At 47.9% G+C, this 20,129-nt stretch overlaps 1 protein-coding gene across 1 annotated transcript in view; it reads right to left on the bottom strand.

Annotated features, from left to right (window-relative positions):
- DNAH8 (dynein axonemal heavy chain 8) overlaps positions 1 to 20,129 on the bottom strand; it is a 9,979,189-nt gene that overhangs the window by 6,903,507 nt on the left and 3,055,553 nt on the right. Inside the window, exon 26 of the mRNA XM_069236651.1 lies at positions 12,345 to 12,457. Within this exon, the coding sequence (XP_069092752.1) occupies positions 12,345 to 12,457 (113 nt within the window). The remainder of the gene's footprint in view (positions 1 to 12,344; positions 12,458 to 20,129) is intronic.

Here is a 20,129-nt window from a genome sequence, read left to right as displayed (position 1 = left end):
TCTGTGCCCAAGAAAGCATTTCCAGAGGCTGGGGGAGGCTACTCCTCCCCTGCCTTCACACCATTTTCCAAAGGGAGAGGGTGTCACACCCTCTCTCAGAGGAAGTTCTTTGTTCTGCCATCCTGGGCCAGGCCTGGCTGGACCCCAGGAGGGCAGCTGCCTGTCTGAGGGGTTGGCAGCAGCTGCAGTGAAACCCCAGGAAGAGCAGTTTGGAAGTACCAGGGTCTGTGCTACAGACCACTGGGATCATGGGATTGTGCCAACTATGCCAGGATGGCATAGAGGGGGCAATTCCATGATCATAGACATGTTATATGGCCATATTCGGAGTTACCATTGTGAAGCTACATATAGGTAGTGACCTATATGTAGTGCACGCGTGTAATGGTGTCCCCGCACTCACAAAGTTCAGGGAATTGGCTCTGAACAATGTGGGGGCACCTTGGCTAGTGCCAGGGTGCCCTCACACTAAGTAACTTTGCACCTAACCTTTACCAGGTAAAGGTTAGACATATAGGTGACTTATAAGTTACTTAAGTGCAGTGTAAAATGGCTGTGAAATAACGTGGACGTTATTTCACTCAGGCTGCAGTGGCAGGCCTGTGTAAGAATTGTCAGAGCTCCCTATGGGTGGCAAAAGAAATGCTGCAGCCCATAGGGATCTCCTGGAACCCCAATACCCTGGGTACGTCAGTACCATATACTAGGGAATTATAAGGGTGTTCCAGTAAGCCAATGTAAATTGGTAAAAATGGTCACTAGCCTGTTAGTGACAATTTGGAAAGAAATGAGAGAGCATAACCACTGAGGTTCTGATTAGCAGAGCCTCAGTGAGACAGTTAGTCACTACACAGGTAACACATTCAGGCACACTTATGAGCACTGGGGCCCTGGGTTACCAGGGTCCCAGTGACACATACAACTAAAACAACATATATACAGTGAAAAATGGGGGTAACATGCCAGGCAAGATGGTACTTTCCTACACAACCCCCCCCCAAACGTACGGACAATAATACTAGCCATGACCTGATGAGTCTTCATTGTCTAAGTGGAAATATCTGGAGAGTCCATCTGCATTGGAGTGGCTACTCCCAGGTCGATGTTCCACTGTATAGTCCATTCCCTGTAGGGATATGGACCACCTCAACAATTTAGGATTTTCCCCTTTCATTTGTTTTAGCCAAAGTAGAGGTTTGTGGTCTGTCTGAACAATGAAGTGAGTGCCAAACAGGTATGGCCTCAACTTCTTCAGAGCCCAGACCACAGCAAAGGCCTCCCTCTCAATGGCAGACCAACGCTTTTCTCTAGGGGTCAACCTCCTACTAATAAAAGCAACAGGTTGATCCTGGCCCTCAGAATTAAGTTGTGATAGGACTGCCCCTACTCCTAATTCAGATGCATCAGTTTGGACATAGAATTTTTTAGAGTAACAAGGGCTTTTCAGGACAGGTGCAGAGCACATGGCCTGCTTCAGCTCCTCAAAAGCTTTCTGACAGTTTGCTGTCCATAATACCTTTTTAGGCATTTTCTTGGATGTGAGGTCATTAAGAGGGGCTGCAATGGAGCCATAGTTCTTAATGAACCTCCTGTAATACCCAGTGAGGCCTAGGAAGGCTCTCACCTGAGTCTGAGTGGTAGGGGGAACCCAATCAATAATAGTTTGGATTTTCCCCTGAAGTGGTGCAATCTGTTCCCCACCAACAAGGTGTCCCAGATAAACCACCTTACCCTGCCCTATCTGGCACTTTGAAGCCTTGATAGTGAGGCCTGCCTTTTGCAGGGCCTCCAAAACTTTCCATAGGTGGACCAGGTGATCATCCCAGCTGGAGCTAAAGACAGCTATCTCGTCCAAATATGCTGCACTGAAAGCTTCCAGCCCTTGCAGGACTGTGTTCACCAACCCCTGAAAAGTGGCAGGTGCATTTTTCAAACCAAAAGGCATTACAGTAAACTGGTAATGTCCTCCAATGGTAGAAAATGCAGTCTTAGGTTTAGCATCTTCTGATAATTTGATCTGCCAATAACCTGCAGTCAAATCAAAAGTGCTTAGATACTTGGCAGATGCCAGTGTATCTATAAGCTCATCTGCCCTGGGTATAGGGTGAGCATCAGTTTTGGTTACCAAGTTGAGACCTCTATAGTCTACACAAAACCGCATTTCTTTCTTTCCATCTTTAGAATTGGGTTTTGGTACCAGTACCACAGGAGAAGCCCATGGACTGTCAGAGTGCTCAACCACTCCTAGTTCCAACATTTTCTGAACTTCTTGCTTTATGCAGTCCCTGACATGGTCAGGCTGCCTATAGATCTTACTTTTGACAGGTAAACTGTCTCCAGTATCTATAGTGTGCTCACACCAAGAAGTGGTACCTGGCACAGTAGAGAAGAGTTCAGAGAATTGATCTAGGAGATTTATGCAATTATCTTTCTGCTCAGCAGTAAGACAATCAGCCAAAACTACACCTTCCACAAGAGCATCTTGTTCTGTGGAAGAGAAGAGATCAGGTAGAGGATCACTGTCTTCTTCCTGTCCCTCATCTGTTGCCATGAGCAGGGTGAGATCAGCCCTGTCATAGTAGGGTTTCAGGCGGTTGACATGGAGCACCCTAAGTGGACTCCTGGCAGTGCCTAAGTCAACTAAATAGGTGACTTCTCCCTTCTTTTCAACAATTGTGTGGGGACCACTCCATTTATCTTGGAGTGCTCTTGGGGCCACAGGCTCCAAGACCCACACTTTCTTCCCTGGTTGGTACTGAACCAAAACAGCCTTCTGATCATGCCATTGCTTCTGGAGCTCTTGGCTGGCCTGAAGGTTTTTACTGGCCTTTTTCATGTACTCAGCCATCCTTGATCTGAGGCCAAGTACATAATCCACAATATCCTGCTTAGGAGCTTTTAAAGGTTGTTCCCAACCCTCCTTTACAAGTGTGAGTGGACCCCTAACAGGGTGTCCAAAAAGAAGTTCAAAGGGGCTGAAGCCCACTCCTTTCTGGGGTACCTCCCTGTAGGCAAAAAGGAGGCATGGTAGAAGGATATCCCATCTCCTGCGGAGTTTTTCAGGGAGACCCATAATCATGCCTTTGAGAGTTTTATTAAATCTCTCCACCAGTCCATTTGTTTGTGGATGATAGGGTGTTGTGAACTTGTACGTTACACCACACTCCTTCCACATGGCCTTTAAGTATGCAGACATGAAATTGCTTCCTCTGTCTGATACTACTTCCTTTGGGAAGCCCACCCTGGAAAATATTCCCAGGAGGGCCTTTGCCACTGCAGGAGCTGTAGTGGTCCTTAAAGGAATTGCTTCAGGATATCTTGTAGCATGGTCCACTACCACCAAGATAAACCTATTGCCTGAAGCAGTAGGAGGGTCAAGGGGGCCAACTATGTCAACCCCTACCCTTTCAAAGGGAACCCCAACCACAGGCAGTGGGATAAGGGGTGCCTTTGGGGTGCCACCTGTCTTGCCACTGGCTTGACAGGTTTCACAGGACTTACAAAATTCCTTTGTGTCCTCAGACATCCTAGGCCAATGAAACAGGGGAACAAGCCTGTCCCAAGTTTTCATTTGTCCTAGATGCCCAGCTAAGGGAATGTCATGTGCCAGTGTTAGGAGGAACTTTCTGTACTCCTGAGGAATCACTAATCTCCTGGCAGCTCCAGGTTTAGGATCCCTATGCTCAGTGTACAAGAGGTTGTCCTCCCAGTAAACTCTGTGAGAGTCACTGACATCCCCATTAGCCTGTTTGACATCTTGCTGTCTGAGACCCTCTAATGTGGGACAGGTTTGCTGTGCCACAGTCAGCTCCTCTCTGGCAGGCCCCCCTTCACCCAAAAGCTCAGCAGTGTCTGCTTCCAGCTCCTCTGGTGTAGGTTCTGCACAGGGAGGGAATTCTTCTTCCTCAGAAGTAGAATCCACTGTAGAGGGAGGGATAGTAGGAAGTGGTTTGCTTCTACTAGCCCTAGCTTTAGGGAGCACTTGGTCCATTGTTCCAGGATCCAAGCTTCCCTGTCATTTTTTTGCTTTTTGGCCTGAGCCCTTGTCAAAGCAAAAATATGCCCTGGGATGCCCAGCATTGCTGCATGGGCCTCCAACTCCACATCTGACCAAGCTGATGTCTCCAAATCATTCCCTAATAGACAGTCTACAGGTAAATCTGAAGCTACCACAACTTTCTTTGGACCAGTTACCCCCCCCAGTTGAGATTTACAACAGCCATGGGGTGGCTTTGCGTTATGTTGTGAGAATCGGTTACTTGGTACTGGTGTCCAAGTATGTGTTGTTCAGGGTGCACCAGTTTCTCAATCACCATTGTGACACTGGCACCTGTGTCCCTGTAGGCCTGGACCTCTACACCATTTATGAGGGTTAGTTGCTTGTACTTCTCCAAGTTATGGGGGCAAGCAACCAAAGTGGCTAAGTCAATAGCCCCTTCAGAGACTAAAGTAGCCTCTGTGGTCTCCCTAATCAGACCAACCCCAACTAAGTTACCAAAAGTGAGCCCAGCTACTCCCTTGGATTGGCTATTAGTAGGTTTGCTCCCACCACCACTGCTATTAGTAGGGATACTAGGTGTAGCAGTAGGGGTTGTAGTGGTAGGAGCAGTGGTGCCTTTCTTTGGACAACTGGGATCTGTTGTCCAATGGCCTTTTATTTTACATAAATAGCACCATGGTTTCTTTTCCTTGTTCAGATTAAAGGAGGATTTGGACCCACCACCCCCACCAGAGTGTTTTTGTGGGCCTGATGAAGACTCATTTTTAGATTTGTCCCCACCCTTGTCTGAAGACTTACCATCCTTCTTTTTGTTGCCATCTTTGTCACCCCCTGTATGAACTTTTCTGTTCACTCTTGTTCTGACCCATTTGTCTGCCTTCTTTCCCAATTCTTGGGGAGAGGTCAGATCAGAGTCCACCAAGTACTGGTGCAACAAATCAGACACACAATTATTAAGAATATGCTCTCTCAGGATTAGGTTATACAGGCTGTCATAATCAGTAACTTTACTGCCATGTAACCACCCCTCCAAGGCCTTCACTGAATGGTCAATGAAATCAACCCAGTCTTGTGAAGACTCCTTTTTGGTCTCTCTGAACTTTATCCTGTACTGTTCAGTGGTTAAGCCATAACCATCCAGGAGTGCATTCTTAAGAACTTGGAAATTATTAGCATCATTTTCTTTCACAGTAAGGAGCCTATCCCTACCTTTTCCACTAAATGATAGCCATAGGATAGCAGCCCACTGCCTTTGAGGGACATCCTGTACAACACAGGCCCTCTCAAGTGCAGCAAACCACTTGTTAATGTCATCCCCCTCCTTATAAGGGGGAACTATCTTGTGCAGATTCCTGGAATCATGCTCTTTTGCAGGATGACTATGTGGAATACTGCTGCTGCCACCATGGGTATCTAAACCCAACTTCTGTCTTTCCTTCTCTAATTCAAAAGACTGTCTATCCAAATCCAGCTGTTGCTTTTTAAGCTTCAGTCTGGTTTGTTCCACCCTCAACTTATTGAGTTCCCTCTCTAACATTCTGTCATCAGGGTTGGTGGGAGGGACATTTCTAGAAACAGAGCTATGATGGGAATGAACAGAAGGAGACCTGTCCCTTACACAAGCCACCCTAACAGCTTGGTTTACAGAAACATTACTACCAGTATGGTGAGAATAAATGCTTTTGCTATGATGTGAGACAACACTATTTATTTGGTGTGGCTCATCATCATTACCATCTATGCTAGATTGTCTAGTAATGGGCAGGCTAGGAAGTTTCTTTCCTGAATCTTTTCCTGGGGGAGTCCCTGAATCAGATTGGGAACTATTAGGTACTTTTTCAACAGATGGGGCACCTATGGCCTTATCCTGTTCTCTAAGCATGTTAAGTAACAGTTCCAAGGAAGGATTTTTCCCTACACTCAAACCTCTCTCTATACAGAGACTCCTTGCTCTTTTCCAGCTAAGGTTGTCATATGCAAGTTTGGACAGATCAACACTTTGGCCTGTGCCAGACATTTTTAGAGAGAGTTAAAGTGATAGAAAAAGAGAAAAAAGTTTTCAGAACTTTTTGGAAAGACAGAAAAAACTTTTAAAACTTTTAAGAACTTTTTGAAAGTTTAGAAGTACTTTTCAGCACTTAGAAAAGAGTGAAAAGAGGAAATGCAAAACTTTTTGGCTATGTGTATATACACTGACCTTGTTTTGTATATTTTTCTCTTATGAAAAGTACAATGACAAGAGTGGTAAGTAGTCTCAAGCACTTATCCCACCACTGCACAACCAATGTAGGAGGCTGGACTGGCTTGTAGTGAGTACCAAGGGGTACTTGCACCTTGCACCAGGCCCAGTTATCCCTTATTAGTGTATAGGGTGTCTAGCAGCATAGGCTGATAGATAATGGTAGCTTAGCAGAGCAGCTTAGGCTGAACTAGGAGACGTGTGAAGCTACTACAGTACCACTTAGTGTCATATGCACAATATCATAAGAAAACACAATACACAGTTATACTAAAAATAAAGGTACTTTATTTTTATGACAATATGCCAAAGTATCTTAGAGTGTACCCTCAGTGAGAGGATAGGAAATATACACAAGATATATATACACAATAGCAAAAATATGCAGTATAGTCTTAGAAAACAGTGCAAACAATGTATAGTTACAATAGGATGCAATGGGGAAACATAGGGATAGGGGCAACACAAACCATATACTCCAAAAGTGGAATGCGAACCACGAATGGACCCCAAACCTATGTGACCTTGTAGAGGGTCGCTGGGACTATTAGAAAATAGTGAGAGTTAGCAAAATAACCCTCCCCCAGGACCCTGAAAAGTGAGTGCAAAGTGCACTAAAGTTCCCCTAAGGACAAAGAAGTCGTGTTAGAGGAATAATGCAGGAAAGACACAAACCAGCAATGCAACAACTGTGGATTTCCAATCTAGGGTACCTGTGGAACAAGGGGACCAAGTCCAAAAGTCACAAGCAAGTCGGAGATGGGCAGATGCCCAGGAAATGCCAGCTGCGGGTGCAAAGAAGCTTCGACTGGACAGAAGAAGCTGAGGTTTCTGCAGGAACGAAAAGGGCTAGAGACTTTCCCTTTGGTGGACGGATCCCTCTCGCCTTGCAAAGTCGTGCAGAAGTGTTTTCCCGCCGGAAGGACGCCAACAAGCCTTGCTAGTCGCAAATCGTACGTTTGGCGTTTTTGGACGCTGCTGGGGCCCAGGAGGGACCAGGAGGTCGCAAATTGGACCTGAAGAGAGAGGGGACGTCGAGAAAGACAAAGAGCCCTCACTGCAGCAGGTAGCACCCGGAGAAGGGCCAGAAACAGGCACTACGAGGATGCGTGAAACAGTGCTCGCCGAAGTTGCACAAAGGAGTCCCACGTCGCCGGAGACCAACTTAGAAAGTCGTGCAATGCAGGTTAGAGTGCCGTGGACCCAGGCTTGGCTGTGCACAAAGGATTTCCGCCGGAAGTGCACAGGGGCCGGAGTTGCTGCAAAGTCGCGGTTCCCAGCAATGCAGCCCAGCGAGGTGAGGCAAGGACTTACCTCCACCAAACTTGGACTGAAGAGTCACTGGACTGTGGGGGTCACTTGGACAGAGTCGCTGGATTCGAGGGACCTCGCTCGTCGTGCTGAGAGGAGACCCAAGGGACCGGTAATGCAGCTTTTTGGTGCCTGCGGTTGCAGGGGGAAGATTCCGTCGACCCACGGGAGATTTCTTCGGAGCTTCTGGTGCAGAGAGGAGGCAGGCTACCCCCACAGCATGCACAAGCAGGAAAACAGTCGAGAAGGCGGCAGGATCAGCGTTACAGAGTTGCAGTAGTCGTCTTTGCTACTATGTTGCAGGTTTGCAGGCTTCCAGCGCGGTCAGCAGTCTATTCCTTATCAGAAGGTGAAGAGAGAGATGCAGAGGAACTCGGATGAGCTCTTGCATTCGTTATCTAAAGTTTCCCCAGGGACAGAGACCCTAAATAGCCAGAAAAGAGGGTTTGGCTACCTAGGAGAGAGGATAGGCTACTAACACCTGAAGGAGCCTATCAGCAGGAGTCTCTGACGTCACCTGGTGGCACTGGCCACTCAGAGCAGTCCAGTGTGCCAGCAGCACCTCTGTTTCCAAGATGGCAGAGGTCTGGAGCACACTGGAGGAGCTCTGGACACCTCCCAGGGGAGGTGCAGGTCAGGGGAGTGGTCACTCCCCTTTCCTTTGTCCAGTTTCGCGCCAGAGCAGGGGCTAAGGGGTCCCTGAACCGGTGTAGACTGGCTTATGCAGAATTGGGCACATCTGTGCCCAAGAAAGCATTTCCAGAGGCTGGGGGAGGCTACTCCTCCCCTGCCTTCACACCATTTTCCAAAGGGAGAGGGTGTCACACCCTCTCTCAGAGAAAGTTCTTTGTTCTGCCATCCTGGGCCAGGCCTGGCTGGACCCCAGGAGGGCAGCTGCCTGTCTGAGGGGTTGGCAGCAGCAGCAGCTGCAGTGAAACCCCAGGAAGGGCAGTTTGGCAGTACCAGGGTCTGTGCTACAGACCACTGGGATCATGGGATTGTGCCAACTATGCCAGGATGGCATAGAGGGGGCAATTCCATGATCATAGACATGTTACATGGCCATATTCGGAGTTACCATTGTGAAGCTACATATAGGTAGTGACCTATATGTAGTGCACGCGTGTAATGGTGTCCCCGCACTCACAAAGTTCAGGGAATTGGCTCTGAACAATGTGGGGCACCTTGGCTAGTGCCAGGGTGCCCTCACACTAAGTAACTTTGCACCTAACCTTTACCAGGTAAAGGTTAGACATATAGGTGACTTATAAGTTACTTAAGTGCAGTGTAAAATGGCTGTGAAATAACGTGGACGTTATTTCACTCAGGCTGCAGTGGCAGGCCTGTGTAAGAATTGTCAGAGCTCCCTATGGGTGGCAAAAGAAATGCTGCAGCCCATAGGGATCTCCTGGAACCCCAATACCCTGGGTACCTCAGTACCATATACTAGGGAATTATAAGGGTGTTCCAGTAAGCCAATGTAAATTGGTAAAAATGGTCACTAGCCTGTTAGTGACAATTTGGAAAGAAATGACTTGGAAAGTGACTTAGGTGGTCATTCTGACCCTGGCGGTCTTTGACCGCCAGGGCGGAGGACCGCGGGAGCACCGCCGACAGGCCGGCGGTGCTCCAATGGGGATTCCGACCGCGGCGGTAAAGCCGCGGTCAGACCGGCACCACTGGCGGGGTCCCGCCAGTGTACCGCCGGCCCATTGAATCCTCCGCGGCGGCGCAGCTTGCTGCACCGCCGCGGGGATTCCGACCCCCCCTACCGCCATCCAGATCCCGGCGGTGGGACCGCCGGGATCCGGATGGCGGTAAGGGGGGTCGCGGGGCCCCTGGGGGCCCCTGCAGTGCCCATGCCACTGGCATGGGTATTGCAGGGGCCCCCGTAAGAGGGCCCCTACAAGTATTTCACTGTCTGCTGCGCAGACAGTGAAATACGTGACGGGTGCAACTGCACCCGTCGCACAGCTTCCACTCCGCCGGCTCGATTCCGAGCCGGCTTCATCGTGGAAGCCTCTTTCCCGCTGGGCTGGCGGGCGGTCTGAAGGCGACCGCCCGCCAGCCCAGCGGGAAAGTCAGAATTACCGCCGCGGTCTTTCGACCGCGGAACGGTAATCTGACGGCGGGACTTTGGCGGGCGGCCTCCGCCGCCCGCCAAGGTCAGAATGAGGGCCTTAGTGTGAGGGCACCCTGGCACTAGCCAAGGTGCCCCCACATTGTTCAGGGCCAATTCCCCGGACTTTGTGAGTGCGGGGACACCATTACATGTGTGCACTACATATAGGTCACTACCTATATGTAGCTTCACAATGGTAACTCCGAATATGGCCATGTAACATGTCTATGATCATGGAATTGCCCCCTCTATGCCATCCTGGCGTAGTTGGCACAATCCCATGATCCCAGTGGTCTGTAGCACAGACCCTGGTACTGCCAAACTGCCTTTCCTGGGGTTTCACTGCAGCTGCTGCTGCTGCCAACCCCTCAGACAGATTTCTGCCCTCCTGGGGTCAAGCCAGGCTTGTCCCAGGATCGCAGAACAAAGGACTTCCTCTGAGAGAGGGTGTTACACCCTCTCCCTTTGGAAAATGGTGTGAAGGCAGGGGAGGAGTAGCCTCCCCCAGCCTCTGGAAATGCTTTCATGGGCACATTTGGTACCCATTTTTGCATAAGCCAGTCTACACCGGTTCAGGGACCCCTTAGCACTGCTCTGGCGCGAAACTGGACAAAGGAAAGGGGAATGACCACTCCCCTGACCTGCACCTCCCCTGGGAGGTGCCCAGAGCTCCTCCAGTGTGCTCCAGACCTCTGCCATCTTGGAAACAGAGGTGCTGCTGGCACACTGGACTGCTCTGAGTGGCCAGTGCGACCAGGTGACGTCAGAGACTCCTTCTGATAGGCTCCTTCAGGTGTTGCTAGCCTATCCTCTCTCCTAGGTAGCCAAACCCTCTTTTCTGGCTATTTAGGGTCTCTGTCTCTGGGGAAACTTTAGATAACGAATGCAAGAGCTCATCCGAGTTCCTCTGCATCTCTCTTCACCTTCTGCCAAGGAATCGACTGCTGACCGCGCTGGAAGCCTGCAAAACTGCAACATAGTAGCAAAGATGACTACTGCAACTCTGTAACGCTGATCCTGCCGCCTTCTCGACTGTTTTCCTGCTTGTGCATGCTGTGGGGGTAGTCTGCTTCCTCTCTGCACTAGAAGCTCCGAAGAAATCTCCCGTGGGTCAACGGAATCTTCCCCCTGCAACCGCAGGCACCAAAGAACTGCATTACCGGTCCCTTGAGTCTCCTCTCAGCACGACGAGCGAGGTCCCGTGAATCCAGCAACTGTGTCCAAGTGACTCCCACAGTCCAGTGACTCTTCAGTCCAAGTTTGGTGGAGGTAAGTCCTTGCCTCCCCACGCCAGACTGCATTGCTGGGAACCGCGACTTTTGCAGCTACTCCGGCCCCTGTGCACTTCCGGCGGAAATCCTTTGTGCACAGTCAAGCCTGGGTCCACGGCACTCTAACCTGCATTGCATGACTTTCTAAGTTGGTCTCCGGCGACGTGGGACTCCTTTGTGCAACTTTGGGTGAGCACTGTTTCACGCATCCTCGTAGTGCCTGTTTCTGGCACTTCTCCGGGTGCTACCTGCTGCTGAGGGGACTCCTTGTCTTGCTCGACGTCCCCTCTTCCTCCTGACGCAATTTGCGACATCCTGGTCCCTCCTGGGCCACAGCAGCATCCAAAAACACTAACCGCACGATTTGCAGCTAGCAAGGCTTGTTGGCGGTCTTTCAGCGGGAAAACACTTCTGCACGACTCTCCACGGCGTGAGGGATCCGGAAGTCTCTAGCCCTTGTCGTTCCTGCAGAAACCTAAGCTTCTACTGTCCAGTAGCAGCTTCTTTGCACCCACAGCTGGCATTTCCTGGGCATCTGCCCATCTCCGACTTGCTTGTGACTTTTGGACTTGGTCCCCTTGTTCCACAGGTACCCTCGACTGGAAATCCATTGTTGTTGCATTGCTGGTTTGTGTCTTTCCTGCAGAATTCCCCTATCACGACTTCTATGTCCTTTGGGGAACTTTAGTGCACTTTGCACTCACTTTTCAGGGTCTTGGGGTGGGCTATTTTTCTAACCCTTACTATTTTCTAATAGTCCCAGCGACCCTCTACAAGGTCACATAGGTTTGGGGTCCATTCCTGGTTCGCATTCCACTTTTGGAGTATATGGTTTGTGTTGCCCCTATCCCTATGTGTCCCCATTGCATCCTATTGTAACTATACATTGTTTGCACTGTTTTCTAAGACTATACTGCATATTTTTGGTATTGTGTACATATATCTTGTGTATATTTCCTATCCTCATACTGAGGGTACACTCTGAGATACTTTGGCATATTGTCATAAAAATAAAGTACCTTTATTTTTAGTATATCTGTGTATTGTGTTTTCTTATGATTTTGTGCAAGTGACATTAGTGGTACTGTAGGAGCTTCACTCGTCTCCTAGTTCAGCCTAAGCTGCTCTGCTAAGCTACCATTATCTATCAGCCTATGCTGCTAGACACCCTATACACTAATAAGGGATAACTGGGCCTGGTGCAAGGTGCAAGTACCCCTTGGTACTCACTACAAGCCAGTCCAGCCTGCTACAGTCCTGTCTGGCGTCTGAGATATTCTAAACGTGTGGAAACAGCAGTTAGAGGTAGCCATCAGAACGGTGGAATTTATATCTGCAGGTTTCAAAAGAAATAGGTACATTAATTGATTGTGTATTATTTACTGGTCCTTAAACAATTACCTTTTTAAATTCATCATCCTTCTCACTCAATTTGGATGTTTCACTCAAACCAGAAGTTGGGCCACTTGCTCCTGAATCTCCAGTCTCAGTAATAAATCCCACATGTTTAGATTCTAAAAATAAGAAGGCAATATATACGTCAGTAGATTTAATGTAATGTAAAGTTTAAGACAATTTAGAAGAAATCACATTTTAACATTCAGTAACTTAGCCGCATAATGTCATTCAAAATATTGGTTCAGGCATGAGAATCTAAATCAGAACATCATAAATCATCATTAGAGCAACTGCAAAATGTGTCTGTACCAATCACATCAGCAGGGGCGAAGCTTCAATGTGGTATTTGGGCTGTTACACCCTGCCAATAAATGTACTCTGTAGTAAACAACTGGGCACAGGTGATCTCAGTTGAGTATAGTGAGGCTTCTGTTGAATCGCTCTTGCATTTTTACAAGTGCAAACAAAAACTCTCTCTCCCTCCCATATCTGTTTTTAAAAGTCTTTGCGAATATTGGTTGTTTTACAAAATATTGAGGGGGTCATTCTGACCCTGGCGGGCGGCGGTAGCCGCCCGCCAGGCGGGAACCGCCAGAAGACCGTACTGCGGTCAAAAGACCGCGGCGGTCATTCTGGGTTTCCCACTGGGCTGGCGGGCGACCGCCGAAAGTCCGCCCGCCAGCCCAGCGGGAAACACCCTTCCCACGTGGACGCCGGCTCAGAATTGAGCCGGCGGAGTGGGAAGGTGCGACGGGTGCAGTTGCACCCGTCGCGAATTTCAGTGTCTGCTAGGCAGACACTGAAATTCTTTTTGGGGCCCTCTTACGGGGGCCCCTGCAGTGCCCATGCCATTGGCGTGGGCACTGCAGGGGCCCCCAGGGGCCCCGCGGCACCCCCTACCGCCATCCTGATCCCGGCGGGTGAACCGCCGGGAATGGGATGGCGGTAGGGGGTTTCAGAATACCCATGGCGGCGGAGCGCGCTCCGCCGCCATGGAGGATTCTCAAGGGCAGCGGAAAGTCGGCGGGACACCGCCGACTTTCCGTTTCTGGCCGCGGCTGAACCGCTGCGGTCAGAATGCCCAGCGGTGCACCGCCAGCCTGTTGGCGGTGCTACCGCGGTCGTTCGCCCTGGCGGTTTTTACCGCCAGGGTTAGAATGACCCCCTGAATTTCCTGCCAGTTAGTATCCCGTACAACCCACATTCATCTCACTCTCCACTGCCCATTAAACCCACATTATTCCATACTTATCTATAATGTATTATAACTGGATATGGCAGTGTGGTTGTTGGAAAAACTGAAGGTCACCCCCTTCCCCCACCAATCCTTCTGACCAAATAAGCCCCTGCGCATTAGACAGCCTCGAGGTTGCACTATTACTTGGCTGCCTTCCAGCATGTCTACTTTATGGCACTATACATTAAAAGCTAGGAAAACTCCAGAGAAGGCATGGGCTGTATTTTGAACAGCTGGGACTGCTCAGTGCAGAGCCTAGCACCTGTTTTGAGATCTAGCATAAAGTCATATTTAGCTGTTTTGAAGCCTCATGTTTTGTCATAAAAATTACAATAAAAATACATACATGCAGAAATGCATACCGGGGCTTTCAGTCAGTCATCATCATTGTAGGAAGTTGGCTCTATATTTACTATTTCAATGTAAGAAATAGCATGCACAGAGTCCAAGGGTTCCCCTTAGAGGTAAGATAGTGGCAAAAAGAGATAATTCTAATGCTCTATTTTGTGGTAGTGTGGTCGAGCAGTAGGCTTATCAGAGGGTAGTGTTAAGCATTTGTTGTACACACACAGGCAATAAATGAGGAACACATACTCAAAGACAATTCCAGGCCAATAGGTTTTTGCATTGAAAAATATATTTTCTTAGTTTATTTTAAGAACCACAGGTTCAAGATTTACAAGTAATACTTCGAATGAAAGGTATTTCACTTAGGTAACTTAGGAACTTTGAATCAGCAAAATAGCATGTACAGTTTTCACAAAAATGGCAATAAGCTATTTTAAAACTAGACAGTGCAATTTTCAACAGTTCCTGGGGGAGGTAAGTGTTTGTTAGTTTTGCAGGTAAGTAAACCACCTACAGGGTTCAAAGTTGGGTCCAAGGTAGCCCACCGTTGGGGGTTCAGGGCAACCCCAAAGTTACCACACCAGCAGCTCAGGGCCGGTCAGGTGCAGAGGTCAAAGTGGTGTCCAAAACACATAGGCTTCAATGGAGAAGGGGGTGCCCTGGTTCCAGTCTGCCAGCAGGTAGGTACCCGCGTCTTCGGAGGGCAGGCCAGGGGGGTTTTGTAGGGCACCGGGGGGGACACAAGTCAGCACAAAAAGTACACCCTCAGCGGCACGGGGGCGGCCGGGTGCAGAGTGCAAACAGGCGTTGGGTTTGCACTGGAGTTCAATGGGAGACCCAGGGGTCTCTTCAGCGAAGCAGGCAGGCAAGGGGGGGGGGCTCCTCGGGGTAGCCACCACTTGGGCAAGGGAGAGGGCCACCTGGGGGTCGCTTCTGCACTGGAGGTCGGATCCTTCTGGTCCTTGGGGCTGTGTGTGCAGTGTCTTTACCAGGCGTCGGGTTCCTAGAAGCAGGCAGTCAGGGGGAGCCTCTGGATTCCCTCTGCAGGCGTCGCTGGGGGGGCTCAGGGGGGTCAACTCTGGCTACTCACAGGGTTGCAGTTGCTGTGGAGTCATCCCTGTAGTGTAGTTTCTCCGCACGTCGAGCCGGGGGCGTCGGGTGCAGAGTGCAAAGTCTCACGCTTCCGGCAGGAAGCGTGTTATCTTTAAAAGTTCCTTCTTTGTTGCAAAGATGTTTCTTCTTTGGAGCAGAGCCGCTGTCCTCGGGAGTTCTTGGTCCTTTTAGATGCAGGGTAGTCCTCTGAGGCTTCAGAGGTCGCTGGACCCTGTGGAAAGCGTTGCTGTTGCAGTTTTTCTCGAAGTGGGGAGACAGGCCGGTAGGGCTGGGGCCAAAGCAGTTGGTGTCTCTGTCTTCTCTGGAGGGCTTCAGGTCAGCAGTCCTTCTTCGTCTTCAGGTTGCAGGAATCTATCTTGCTAGGTTCTGGGAGCCCCTACATACTCAATTTAGTGGTGTGTTTAGGTCTGGGGGGTTAGTAGCCAATGACTACTAGCCCTGAGGGTGGCTACACCCTCTTTGTGCCTCCTCCCTGAGGGGAAGGGGGCACATCCCTAATCCTATTGGGGGAATCCTCCATCTGCAAGATGGAGTATTTCTAAAAGTCAAAGTCACCTCAGCTCAGGACACCTTAGGGGTTGTCCTGACTGGCCAGTGACTCCTCCTTGTTTTTCACATCATCTCCTCTGCCCTTGCCGCCAAAGGTGGGGCCGTGGCCTAAGGAGGCGGGCATCTCCACTAGCTGGAGTGCCCTGGGGTGCTGTAACAAAGGGGGTGAGCCTTTGAGGCTCACCGCCAGGTGTTACAGTTCCTGCAGGGGAAGGTGAGAAGCACCTCCACCCAGTACAGGCTTTGTTACTAGCCACAGAGTGACAAAGGCACTCTCCCCATGTGGCCAGCAACATGTCTGGTGTGTGGCAGGCTGGTAAAACTAGTCAGCCCACACTGGAAGTCGGGTATGTTTTCAGGGGACATCTCTAAGATGCCCTCTGGGGTGTATTTCACAATAAAATGTACACTGGCATCAGTGTGCATTTATTGTGCTGAGAAGTTTGATATCAAACTTCCCAGTTTTCAGTGTAGCCATTATGGTGCTGTGGAGTTCGTGTATGAGAGACTCCCAGACCATATACTCTTGTGGCTACCCTGCACTTACAATGTCTAAAGTTTTACTTAGACACTGTGGGGGCATAGTGTTCATGCACCTATGCCCTCACCTATGGTATAGTGCACCCTGCCTTAGGGCCGTAAGGCCTGCTAGAGGGGTGACTGATCTATGCCATAGGCAGTGTGAGGCTGGCATGGCACCCTGAGGGGAGTGCCATGTCGACTTAGTCATTTTCTCCCCACCAGCACACACAAGCTGGCAAGCAGTGTGTCTGTGCTGAGTGAAGGGTCCCCAGGGTGGCATAAGACATGCTGCAGCCCTTAGAGACCTTCCCTGGCATCAGGGCCCTTGGTACCAGGTGTACCAGTCACAAGGGACTTACCTGGATGCCGGGGTGTGCCAATTGTGGAAACAAAGGTACAGGTTAGGGAAAGAACACTGGTGCTGGGGCCTGGTTAGCAGGCCTCAGCACACTTTCAAATCATTCCTTGGCATCAGCAAAGGCAAAAAGTCAGGGGGTAACCATGCCAAGGAGGCATTTCCTTACAATCATCCACTGGTCTACTCAAGAGCCATTCACATTTTGCCTACATCCCCCACCACAGCCTACAGCACAAAAAAGGGTGTACCCACATCAGTCACTGGCTTGCTTCACTGCGAATGATGGCAATTTGCCCAAAACATTTATTATTGTAAGGCTTCTTACTTTACTTATTTTCTTGGCAAACGTGCAAGCTGCCCTTTGATTGTGGAATTCTTATTTTTTTTTATTACTTTTACACGTGTATTGCCTATTGCAAATGTTTGCAAAAAATAAATAAATAAATTAAAAAAAAAAAACTTTCCAGGTTTGCCAATGTCAAATCTACTGACTTTGCCAATGATTATTTTGTAAAATCTCACAGAAATTATGCAAGAGGCACTATTCTTGATTAATTCCTTATTAGCATAACGTTGAAAGATATTTGGCCAACATGTGTTTTGCAATATTTATCACTTCTTCAGGTACATATGTTTTCATGAGACAATTCACTAAAATAGCAACATAAAATAAGACAATTACGTAGACCACAGTACATTAACAATCCAAACACAATGATACATTTCTTACCTCTAATCTTAGTTCTCTTCCAGGGGAATCCTCATCAGTCATAAGCACTGAATAGTCCACCCACACGCTGGGACCCCAGAGTAATTATTAAGTGTAATTAATATATATCTAGGAACCTTATATGCAGTACTTTACCTGTACACACACATATATATATATATATACATACATACATACATATCTCTGCAGCCTACAGAAAAGGTAGAAGATGGCCAGATTACATTAACTTTTTTCCTTTAAAACAAACATGACTCAATACAATACATGTTAATAAAGAGAAGCGGATCACAGGAAGCCTTTCAGAAAAACCTTTATTCAAAAATAAAAAGGAAAGGGAATATGTAACATCATCACTGAATAGGCTGCTGTTGCAATGGAAGGCATAAAACTGGCACTACGCCTTTAAGAATTCCACAGCACCCCCTATATCCCATCATGCCCCACAGGTGACAGTTAGGTCAGGTCATTTTTACAGATATTCAACAAAATAATCCTGTATACAGAACTTGTTGAGAACTATAATAGCTTCTGTCCGAGGAGGAGGGAGGGTTGCTTATGACTTTAATGAAGATTCTCCTGGAAGAGAACTAGGATTACAGGTAAGCAATTTATCCTTCTCTTCCAGGGAATCCTCATCAATAATCATAAGCACTGAATGAAAAGCAAGCCCATCCCACGATAAGCAGACTTAGAAGCCTAAAAACAGTTCCCACATTTAACCAAACAGATTTCTCAATAAAGCCTGTCCTACTTTAGTATCTGTTTTAGCATCTGAATCTAAACAATAATGTCTAGTAAACATATTAGCAGATTTCCAGGAAGTGGCTTTACAAATTTCAGCAACTGAAACATTTCTCAATCGAGCTGCAGTAGCAGCTTTCTTTCTGATAGAATGTGCTCTAGGTTTAGCAGGTAACAATTTGTTAGCTAGATGATATGATAATGTAATGCAAGAAACAATCCATCTAGAAATAGACTGTTTAGATGATGCTAAGCCTGTTCTCACCGAACCAGTTTACAAAAAGGTGAGTCGATTTTCTAATACTCTTTGTCTTATCCAAATAAAATGTTAACACTCTTTTGACATCCAGTGAATGTAGAGACCTTTTAGCCGGATTAGAAGGATTTGGAAAGAAAGTAGATAGCAATATGTTCTGAATAATGTGAAAGTCTGATACTACCTTCGGGAGAAAGCTAGGATGAGTCCTCAAGCAACTCTATTGGAATGAAATACAGTGTAAGGTGACTCTGAAAATAGAGCTTGAATTTCACTTCCCCAAAGGCAGAGGTTATAGCCACCAATAAACGCTTTCCAGGTGAGATCTTGCAAAGAAGCTTTATATATTGACTCAAACGGAGGGCCATCAGCTTTATATATTGACTCAAATGGAGGGCCATCAACTTGGAAAGTACAATGTTTAGTTCCCATGGAGGAGAAGGGTTCCTGACTGGGGGAAACACTTTAAGACCTTCAAGGAAATCCTTTACTACTGGGATTTGGAAGAAGGATGTTTAAGATGGGGATTTTCTGTAAGCTGTGATGGCTGCAAGATGTACTGTGATGGAAGAAAATGAAACATTTCCTAGTAAACATGAAGAAAAGTCTCAATTCTATTAAGGACACAGAGGCGAGGATTATGCTCACTTTCTTTCTTTAATAACATCCCAGCAGCTTTAACTTATGCATATAAACTTCCTTTCCCATGAACCTTAGGAAAAGAACTACACAGATAAACAACCAATCCACACACAAAGTCCTGTATAATGCATCATTCCAGCAAAGCAACTTTCTCTTTCTTGAATGCGACCAAAACGTCCCTCCTTCTCTTTTTTATGTCTCCTTTTGATCCTTCTGGGGCTAGAAGAAACAAAGAGAAAGACTCATAAACTAGGTCCTCTCCTAATACAGTTAACATCCCTCTGACCCTAAAAGAAATTTGCAGAAGAAAAACTGTTCCTAAAAGCAAATATCAAGCAAAAAGAAACAACCTCTAATGGTATAGGAGACAATTTTGTTTGAAGCACTACAATAAAAGAGATACTTAGAACTTACATCTGTTGCGTAGTTTAGCCTTAGAGAAAAGGAGTAGCATGTGGGATGGGAGACAGGTTACTGCAAAACTGTGGGTGGGAATAATCCTCGCCTCCGTGTCCTTAATAGAATTGAATCTTTCCTTTATGTTTACTGGGAATTTTTTCATTCTATTTCAGGCCTGGAGGAGAAGATTATGCTTGTTCAAAGTTTATCCACCACCAGAGAAGCCATGTCTACCATCGGTTTAAAATAAAACCTCTTGAACATGGAATCCGAGGGCCAATCTGCAGCATTAATGATATCCTCTAAACGAGCGCCAAGGCCAAAAGACTTGGAAGCCATTGCACTATGCACAGATTGTGCACCAAACAATGAGGTGTCTATGCCCATCTCCTGCATCACCCATCTGAAACTGCTTTATAAGGCTTCCTGACAGAAATCAGAAGTTGCCGCTCTCCTAGGGGGCAAAACTCATCTGTCATAGCCTCGTAAGCTTTGAAACAGTGCACCAGACAAAACTTTGGAAATTTATCGGAAGCTGGATAGAAGACTACACTGAGAAAGGCTCCCACAGAGCCTCCAGTCTTTTGAAGACAGAATGTTTCAGCCGCCATAGTCTCGAATCGGACCATTGTCTGGAGCAACAGTCTGCAATTGAGTTGGACACTCCGGGTAGATATTCCGCTGTAACCGAGACCACGTTGGCTAGGCAGAACTCCCATAGGTTCGTGGCCAAATCTCCCGGAGCTTTCGATTTGGCTCCCCCGGGGTGGTTGATACACCGTACCATGGAGAGACTGTCCATCTTCAGAAGGACGTTGCACTGGGCCTTGTCCTTGGTCTAACACTTTATTGTGAAGGACCCCTCCATGAGCTCCAAACAATTGATACGTAGG

Source organism: Pleurodeles waltl, chromosome 5, assembly GCF_031143425.1.
Source record: "Pleurodeles waltl isolate 20211129_DDA chromosome 5, aPleWal1.hap1.20221129, whole genome shotgun sequence".
NCBI classification, from domain to species: Eukaryota; Metazoa; Chordata; class Amphibia; order Caudata; family Salamandridae; genus Pleurodeles; species Pleurodeles waltl.
Note: the sequence above shows the minus strand (reverse complement) of the source record. Positions and strands in the feature narration are given on the sequence as shown.